The sequence below is a fragment of the Myotis brandtii genome, unplaced genomic scaffold (assembly GCF_000412655.1).
Source record: "Myotis brandtii unplaced genomic scaffold, ASM41265v1 scaffold187, whole genome shotgun sequence".
NCBI classification, from domain to species: Eukaryota; Metazoa; Chordata; class Mammalia; order Chiroptera; family Vespertilionidae; genus Myotis; species Myotis brandtii.
Genome location: NW_005356944.1, coordinates 747,785 through 757,271, shown reverse-complemented (window position 1 = coordinate 757,271; position 9,487 = coordinate 747,785). Strand labels below are relative to the sequence as shown.

General features: G+C 64.2%; 1 protein-coding gene across 1 annotated transcript in view; it reads left to right on the top strand.

The window, feature by feature from the left end:
• Window positions 1-9,487, top strand: part of NRXN2 (neurexin 2) — a 90,935-nt gene that overhangs the window by 43,630 nt on the left and 37,818 nt on the right. Inside the window, exons 11-14 of the mRNA XM_005864447.2 lie at window positions 5,511-5,537; window positions 7,632-7,751; window positions 7,978-8,359; window positions 8,931-9,121. Coding sequence (XP_005864509.2) covers window positions 5,511-5,537; window positions 7,632-7,751; window positions 7,978-8,359; window positions 8,931-9,121 — 720 coding nt within the window. The remainder of the gene's footprint in view (window positions 1-5,510; window positions 5,538-7,631; window positions 7,752-7,977; window positions 8,360-8,930; window positions 9,122-9,487) is intronic.

Below are 9,487 nucleotides of genomic sequence, written 5' to 3'. Positions count from 1 at the left end.
CCCCACCCCACCTCTGACTCACACCCCCTCTGTCCAGAGAAGCTGGTGGTGGCCCTGGCGAGGGTTTGGAGGAGGCGGGAGGGTAAGAGCCCCGTGAGGACGCACTGTGGGGGGCACCCCATAGCCACACCACCGCCCGAGTGTGTGAGGCATGGCGGCTGCCCTCCCACGGTGCTCACCTGGGCCTTGGCGGGCTCTGTCCTGGGCACACGCATAACAACAGCTCATTCGTGGTTGTCGCCTCACCCACTTGCTCATTCACGGCTCATTCACTGGGGAGCACACCGGTGCTGCGCCCCAGCCCAGGGCAGCGGCAGATCCAGCGCTGAGACCCCCCCACCCCCGGCTGCCCTTACCTGCTCCACGTTGAACGCTGTGTCTGCGTCTGGTGCGTAGGCGCCCGTGGGACACGGACGCACGGGACTCGCCACCTTCCTCGTGTCTGCCTCCACGTTTGCGTCCCGTGGCTGCCCTGCGATGACACCGGGTCCCCAGATAGGTGCCGCTGTCCCTGTTCTGTAGACTGTGGCGTTCATGCACCCAAGGTCACGAAGCTAGTGGGGGTCGTGAGGGTGCGGGGGGCCGGACTCAGACTCAGGGCATCTGCCTAAAGCACGGCGCTCCCCTCATCGCCTCTAACAGAGCGGGGTGGGGGCGTCCGGGCCTCGCCATCAGAGGGCTCCGGTCTCTGCCCGGCCCCGAGCCGGCCGTGCCACCTCCCCTGGCAGTGCCCGGGTGTCATGCAGGCAGGACCGGGAGGCCTGTGGGGGCAAAAAGACAACAGCCGCTCACGCACTCACTGACATTCCCGGGACCCCTTGTAAGGGCCAGGCGTACGCCACACCCGGCACAGCCGCGGGCGAAACCGCGCGGAGCTTCACCGGGAGACCCTGGAAGTGAGCGTCCTGGGCTGTCCAGGCCCGGTCACCTCTGTCCCTCCCAGACGCGCCTCTCAGCGCAGAGACGGTAGCACCCGGCGCCCACTGTGCAGGAGGTCCCGGCCGCTCAGGTCACGCGTGTCCGGGCCTGAGCGATTAGAATCCTCGACCGAGATGACACAGAGCTTTGAGCTTTTCAGTATCTACCTGGAGTCTCCTGCTAGCGCTGGTCTCCAGGGCGTTTGTAGGAGAGACTGGCCACCACCTTGTTTATAAACGTACACTATTGGCCCCTGGTCTCGTACTCCGAGGACCAGGCTTTGCAGAGCGAGGCGGGAGTGGGAGCGGGTGCAGGAGGTGTGCGGGCAGCCAGGGCCTCCCAGTGGCTTCAGGGTTCCCCGAGGCTCTGCCTCTAACCAGGACCACAGATCACAGCCCGAGTCGGTGGCGGCTGGGCGACGGCAGCGCCGCAGGGGGAGCTGGACGGGAAGCGCCTCTGGCCAGCGCTCCTTTTTTTTTCGGCTGCGCCCGCGGCTCTGTGCATGGGGGTCACAGCGGGACGCTGGGCCTGCTGCTGGCAGGGGCTCTCGGTCCCCCGTGGAGAAACCCGGTTCCTTCCGATTAGACGGGAGGTGGTGTCCTTGGCCGGAAAGACGTTCTCTGGGGCCCTCAGGACCTTCCACTCTCAGGACCGAGCCTGCCCTTCCCATGGGCGCGTTTTCCTGTCGGTGCAACCTAAGCACGTAGAAGTCCGAGAACAAGGAGGCCTTAGGCTGTAGTCCAACCCCCCGCCTCCTCCCTGGCCCGGCCACAGAGATGCCGTGTCTAACGTGGCTCATGACAAGCTGTGACCAAATGCCTGTGCGGACGCATGTGTCCCGCAAATGCCAAGCGATGCGTGCACAGGGAGGCGTGAGGCCGCTGTGTGATCACGCAGACTCAGCCTGTCCACACCCAGCCACCCGGCCTTGGGCTGTGATGGGGCCAGAAGATCTGGGCTCTAGCCCTGGTCCCCTTGATGGCTGGGTGAGTCGCTTCCTCTCTCCGAGCCTCTGTTTTCCCCTCTGCAGAATGGGAATAAGAGTCCTCACTCTGCCCACTCTGTGTGATGGGTCTGAGGCTGAGATGGAACAATGGGAGTGAAGACAGCATAGAGATGCAAGGGACACGTGTAGGCTCTCCCCAGCCTTCCTGAAGGAGAACCGCACTGGGAGAGGGGGAGGGGGAGGGGGAGGGGGAGGGGGAGGGGGAGGGGGAGGGGGAGGGGGAGGGGGAGGGGGAGGGGGAGGGGGAGGGGGAGGGGGAGGGGGAGGGGGAGGGGGAGGGCTACAGCTACAGCCAGCTGGGGACTTCCTTCCACAGGACCCCACTCAGGATCCCCATTCCGATCCCCATCCTGCTCGCTACGCAGGGCCTGCCCGGCCTCCCAGTCAGGCAACACCATCCAGGCCCCAGTCCTGGGCTGGACCCGCTTCCGCTTCCAGGGAATGGAGAGAAGACTGACGGGGTGTGGCCTGGGCCTGGTGGTCTCAGCCGTAGGCAGGGAAGCCGCCGATAGCTGGCCGATGCCGCTCACAGGCGCAGACTTGGTGCTGGGTCCTGAGGAGGGAGCGGTCACCAGTGGCCACTGATGGGCGGCGGGAGGGGCACGGAGTGCCTGTCTCAGGAGACGGGTGTTGGCCAGGCCAGAGAGAGCCAAAGAGGCCCCGAGGCTGCTGCCTCCTTCCGGGCAGAGGATGCCGGAGACACCGACAGTGCCTCCTCCTGCTCCCGGCCGGCAGCTCCTCGCAGCCCCCAGCTGGTCCCCAGAGCTCTGCTGCCTGCAGCCCGAGCAGAGGGCGATCTGTCCCTGGAGGAAGTAGAGTCCTCTGGGCTCCACCCTGTTCAGTGTGACCCGAGTCCCCGGTTCCTTCTGCCTCAGCCGTGGCCCCTGGGGCAGGACCCAGCGGCCTCCTGTCCCTCTCACCCTCCCTGGAGTTGCCCTGCACCAGGTGTGCCCATGTGGTCCCCGCTGTCAGCAAGACAACTCGAAGGGCGCATTGTATTGTATTGAAAGCATCTCAGAGCTGGAGGGTCTTAGAAGTTACCCCTTCAGCCCGACCCCGGGTGTGAACTGCCCTTGTCTCTCCCCATGGATGGGCGGCTCCCCCCTGCCCCACCCCCCGGGCTGAGACCCACCATGCCAGGGGCTCCTCGCCTCTGAGACGGCCATGCCGACCACGGCCATTCTTCCTCGGCGGCAGCCTCCCCTTCGGAAATTCCCGCCCGTGGACCTGGCTCTGCCCCCTTGAGCCGGACAGAGCAAGACCACCTCTGGCTCGTGGTGTAAGCCAGGCGCACTCCACTCAGCCCACAGCCCTTCAATCCCGGGCCGGGAGGGCACCGGCCCACCTCAGCTGCTCAGCAGGTCTCCAGCTCCCTCTGTCGGCTGGGCTCCTGGCCCACAGCTCTGCATGGAGCTGCCTCCGTGGCACCACTTCTGAGACTGGCCAGTGGGCTCCTGGGCCCCTTGCATAGAAACCTTCCCACTGCACCCCTCCAATCTGGGGGGGCCGGGAGTGGCAGGGGCAGAGGGGGCCTGGGAAGCTGGTTCTTTCCCTCGGCTCCTTTCCGTGCAGGTGGCTTCCTCCCACCTGTCCGTCACACATTCCTCTCCCCTCCCTGGTCTCTGTGTCCAGCCAGCGCCTTGGTGCGTCTGCGCAGACCGGTCACTGTCCATCCCTGAGCCTGAGGTGCCGGGTGCTGACTGGTCGGCAGTTACTAGCTACGCCCCTGAGCTGCGCTGTTTCCCTGTTCGCCGCGGCTCCCGGCTTTCCTCCGCATGGTGCGGGCTCCCTCCTGGGGTGCCCATCTTCAGGGGGTTTGCTCCCCTCTCACCCCACTGGAGCGGGGGCTTCTGAGGGTGTGGCCACTGCAGAGGGTGGGCCTGGAGCTGACACCCCTTCTCTGGACAGACGGACCCCCTCCCGGCGCTCCCCTGCTGGGAGGGCAAGCACTGGGCCTTTTCCCGATGGAGTCAGCCGCCCTTCCTGCCCTCTTTTTTCTTTTTTGGACCCTTCATTGGTGAAGACTCTGCTGGCCCCGAGAGAGCCCCCTCTTTCCCTCTGCTCCCCTTTCTTCCTCTTTTCTCTCTGCTCCCTCTACCTCCTTCCTCTTTCTGGGCCTTCAGACTTCCCCGTGTTTGCCCTCTGGCCTTCGGCCTCCTCTGCCCTCCCATGGTGCCAGGCTGTGGCTCAGGGTCCCGGCTGCTCCCCCCACTCTTCTGCTGCGGTTGACAACGCGTGTGGAGCTCAGCGTACTGCCCGAGGGGCCATGCCCCCCAGAGCCACGGGGGAATCTGTTTGCCTTCCCTGCAGGAACCTTCAGGCCCCGGGCAGGCCAGGTGCCCCACCCCCCTTGCTTCCTGGCCCCTGGCGTCTGGGCAGAGCCTGTTCCGGCAGGAGCCACTGGATGCCAGGATAGTGCTGCTAACAGCGCTGGGAGCTGCCCCCGGAGAGGCCAGGGACAGCCCATTTCCCGCTCCCAGCTCAGGACCCTCTTGCTCAGGGCCCTGGGCTCACGGCGGGGAGCTGAGGCTCAGGTTTGCCATTGCAGTGAGTCTCGGGCCAGCCTTCCTGCCTCCTGGTGCAGGACCGGCTGCAGCTCCTGGCCTTCGGGTCTGAGGGAGCGGCACAGGCGCTCAGGGCCCTGAGCCCCGACCTCACAGGACTAGTGCTCTGTTCCCCCTCAGGGCTGGCCCGCTGGCATGTTGTGGGTAATGTGTCCCAGGGTGTGTGTGTGTTGGTGGGGGGGGGCAGTGTGCTCTGGCCAGTGAGGCACTGGAAGCCTGGAGTTGGAGGATAGCAGCCCTGGGGCAGGGGCAGGGGCAGGGGACTTTGCTTGTGGTGCCTGCCTGCCCCTGACTTGCTGTGCCCTCAGAAGTCATATTTGGGGGCTTCAGTGTCCCCGTCTGTGAGGCCACGGCTCCTCCTAGGAAAACACGAACACCAGTTCCGCTTCAGGGTGAGGGGCCACTGGGCCCGGTGAGCCTGGCATCCTCCAGGTTAGGAAGGGAGAAGAAAGGTTCCTGTAGGGCTGGTGCCAGCCCCCTGGGACGTGGGGAGGCATATGGCCACGGGGAGGGGCCCTGGGGCAGACCCCTCCATTTGGCTCAGAGCCCAGAGGACCTGGGGAGTGACGCTTCACCGCCTGGGCTCTGAGCAGGGAGCCGTCCCAGGGCAGGGGTGCGGGGACGCTGGCCTGCCCCACGCTCCCCTCCCCAGATGAGGAGGTGTTGGGTTGGCCAGGCCCTCAGCCCCCAGCAATCCCGTGTACGCTGAGATCCCCAGGGTGCCGTCTCCCTCCGACAGGAGAGGCCTGGGCCTCCCACGAAGGGAGAGGCAAGCCCCCTTCCTGTCACCTGCCGGCCCTGCCTCCCAGCCCTGGGGAGGGTTGGAGCCCTCTTGGGGACAGGAGGTGCAGGGTCCACCTGAGGAAGGGGAGAGGGCACCTGGGCACGCGTGGTCCCCGGAAAGTGGCCCCGGGGAGAACCCCCGCCCGCAGACACCCCTCCCTGTGAAGGATGTAAAAAAAAAAAACTTGTTCTGCCTTTTTGTCTCCCCTCCCCCTCTGCCCGCCCCATGGCCCCCCCAGACTGCCTGCGCGTCGGCTGTGCACCCAGTAAGTGGCTTCCCTCTTCTGCAGAGTCCTGAGGGGCTTGGGATGCTGGCCCGGGTCTGGGGAGGGCCGGTGGGGGGAGGAGAGGCCTCATCACTGGCTTGTGTGGGGTTGGGCAGTGGGTGTGGGGAGGCAGGGGAGCGGGTGGATGGGGTAGCGTGGTTGTGGACAGCATGGGCCGAAGGAAGCCAAACCAGGGAGAGCTGGTGGGGGTCCGGGTCAGCATGCTCACTGGGCCGGGAGATGGAGGGCAGTAGACCTCGTCATCTCACGGCCTCAGGAGCGGGGGACAAAGTGTTGGTGGCCCCGCAGCGGGACGGCCCACCCCCCTTTCTGGGCAGGAAGGTGGAGAGAGCTCTGGGCCAGGATGTTCCGCTGCATCTCCAGCGGCGGCCACAAGGGGGAGCGCCAGGCACGCCGGAAAGAAGATGCGGCTTGAGGTCCGTGGAGGCAGCGTGGTCAGGGCCTCCAAACAGCCTCCCGGCTCCTGCGTGGGCAGGGCCGCCTTTCGGCCACACGGGGGCGCCCTCAGAGGTGGCAGCGAGGCTCCGGGCGGGGTGCGGTGGAGAGAGGGCATTTCTGAGCGCCCAGCGTGCCGGGCTCAGCGCTGTCTGTGGTTCCGCATGGTGCGCGGAGGTCGTGTAGGAGACACGGGAAGGTGGCAGGCCCAGGCAGAGGGGCTGTGTGAGCTGAGTCTGTGCGTCCGGTACCTGTGTGCATACCCGTGGTGACCCTGCTCCCTGCCTGCGTGAGCACTGGGGGGCCCAGGGGTGTGCTGGAAGGCTCAGCACCATTCTAAAGAGAAGTTTTTTCTCTTTAAAATCTTCACCCAAGCCGTAACCGGTTTGGCTCAGTGGATAGAGCGTCGGCCTGCGGATTCAAGGGTCCCAGGTTCGATTCCGGTCAAGGGCATGTACCTTGGTTGCGGGCACATCCCCAGTAGGGGGCGTGCAAGAGGCAGCTGATCGATGTTTCTCTCTCATCGATGTTTCTAACTCTCTATCCCTCTTCCTTCCTCTCTGTAAAAATCAATAAAATATATTTAAAAAAAAAATCTTCACCCAAGGATATTTCCCCCCATTCATTATTAGAGAGAGTGGAAGGGAGGGGGAGAGAGAGGGGCTTCGGATTGAACCTGCAACCCAGGTCTGCGCCCTTGACTGGGAATCGAACCCATGACCCTCCTGTGCGTGGGCCAGCACTCCAACCACTGAACAACACTGGCCAGGGCCAAAGATAAATCTTTTTGTTTTATTTATTTTTCTTCTTTAAATATATTTTTTTATTGATTTTAGAGAGAAAGGGTGATGGAGAGAGAGATAGAGATATCAATGATGAGAATCATTGACTGGCTGCCTCCTGCACCCCCCACACTGGGGATCAAGCCTGCAACCCAGGCAGATGCCCTGACCAAGACTCCAACTATGAACTCCTGGTTCATAGGTCGATGCTCAACCACGCTAGCCAGGGCCAAAGATAAATATTTTTGTTTTAGACTTGGAAGCAGATAATCCTGGCCTTGAACAAATGGTCATCATTCCTAAAAACATTCCCCTGTGGCCACGCTGAGTGAGCTGTGTGTGGGGTGACCAGTGTGTGCAGGAGGGTCACCCTGGGCCCTGTGTGCTGGGGGGCTGTGTGTCTGTGTGGAGGGCCCTCTGCCAGCAGGAAGCTGTGGGTGCCCCGTGAGGCTCTGTAGTTGGGAAGGTTGTAGGTCTACACATGTATGTGGGAAGTTAGCTGCTGGCTGCACACATGGACGTGGAAGGTCCTTAGGAGACGGGGAGGAGCATGTTGGTTGTAAGACATGAGAGTCTATGTGCAGAGCCCCAGGGCACAGCTGCACAGGCACGGGTCACGTCGATGCTCTTCGAATGGCACCTGGGATGTTGTACAGCGTGGCAGTGCCGAGTGTGTAAAAGCTCTGTTCACGTGAGTGTGTATATCTGCGTGCATGGCGTGTGGCACAGCCAACGATGTGCCGTAGGTTGTGTTTGAACTTGTGTGCACATGTCTGGGGCGGTGAGGCCGCGCCTGGGCTGTGCGTGTGGGTGGGAGGGTGCAGAGGCCACGCTCACTCCCCCCTTGGTGCCGCAGGTAAAGGCCCGGAGACCCTCTTTGCGGGGCACAAGCTCAATGACAATGAGTGGCACACGGTGAGGGTGGTGCGCCGTGGCAAGAGCCTGCAGCTGTCCGTGGACAACGTGACGGTGGAGGGTAGGTGGCCTGGGGCCAGGGGGGTGGACACATGGCTAGTGGCCTGTGCTCGGCTCCGTTCTGGGTGACCCCAGCCTCGGGCAGCATTCCATCAAGCTGCTGCTGGCATTTCTCCCTCGAGGGTGGTGTAAATGGGGGGCCTGGACCCCAGGACCACCCAACTCCCAATGGCCCCGCAGTCTGCGCCCCGAAGCCACCCCTCATCTCTGGCTCCTGTCCCGAGCAGGGCAGATGGCAGGGGCCCACACGCGGCTGGAGTTCTACAACATCGAGACGGGCATCATGACGGAGCGGCGCTTCATCTCGGTGGTGCCCTCCAACTTCATCGGGCACCTGAGCGGGCTGGTGTTCAACGGGCAGCCCTACATGGACCAGTGCAAAGACGGGGACATCACCTACTGCGAGCTCAACGCCCGCTTTGGCCTGCGTGCCATTGTGGCCGACCCCGTCACCTTCAAGAGCCGGAGCAGCTACCTGGCGCTCGCCACGCTCCAAGCCTACGCCTCCATGCACCTCTTCTTCCAGTTCAAGACCACGGCCCCCGACGGGCTGCTCCTGTTCAACTCGGGCAACGGCAACGACTTCATCGTCATCGAGCTGGTCAAGGGGTGAGGTGCTGGGCGCTGCACCGCTCTCCAGGGAGTGGTCCCTCTCCCCCAGGCCAGGATGTGGCCCCCCCCACCACTGGCTGAGATGTCTAATCCCCCCAAACCACAGGCCAAGATTCAAGTCCCCAAATACCAGCCACGATGGCAAAACAGCACCCCCTCCTTCTGCCCTGGTGACTCCCCAGTTACTTCCCTGCCAGGGGTGTCCTAGTCATTTGCTCTCCCTTCCCTGTCCTGGCCGCCCCCCCCCTCCCGCAGCCCTCTCTACAGGCAGAAGACAGGGCCAGTCCCGGGGGCCCCTTGTCTGGAGGACCCCAGCCTAGAGCCGCTGTCCCTGATCCCAGGGGACCCTGCTGCCTCCACGAACCTCTCCCCAACCAGCTCCTCTGTGGTCCTCTCTCCACGCTCCCCCCATGACCACAGTCCTCGTGCCATCAGGGTGGGTCCCTCCACTGTGGGGCCTCCCCCTCCCCCCTCCCTCCATGGCACAGAGGACCCCCGCCAGGTGTAGCTCCTCCCTCCCAGCCTTGCCCCCACCTTGACCCCGTGTCTCCTCCCTCCCGTGGGGCAGGTACATCCACTACGTGTTCGACCTGGGGAACGGCCCGTCCTTGATGAAGGGGAACTCGGACAAACCAGTCAACGACAACCAGTGGCACAACGTGGTGGTGTCCCGGGACCCCGGCAACGTGCACACGCTCAAGATCGACTCCCGCACCGTCACACAGCACTCCAACGGCGCCCGGAACCTCGATCTCAAAGGTGGGCCCGGCGCCTCTGCGCAAGGCCTGGCCCAGGCCAGACCCCCCCTTGGCCCCACAAGGTCCCCCCGCCCTGGCTGCTCTCCCACTAGCACGATTTCCCCTCCTCCCCTGCCCACGGCTCCCACCTCTCCCCTGTCTCCACCGTGGCCACCTCTCTGTTGGGGTCTGCTCACTGCGGGGCCGCCGTCTCCGCACCGAAAGCCTGTCCCAGGGTGCGTCTCCTGGGGAGCTCGGTGGCCTTACCCTACAGCTCGGAGTCGGTGGCCCGGGCCTTCCACAGACCTCCTGGTTTAACGAGCTTGAGAAGCCTGGGATGGGGGGCTGGAGAGAGGAGGGAGCTCAGCACCCTGCAGACGCCCCCCCT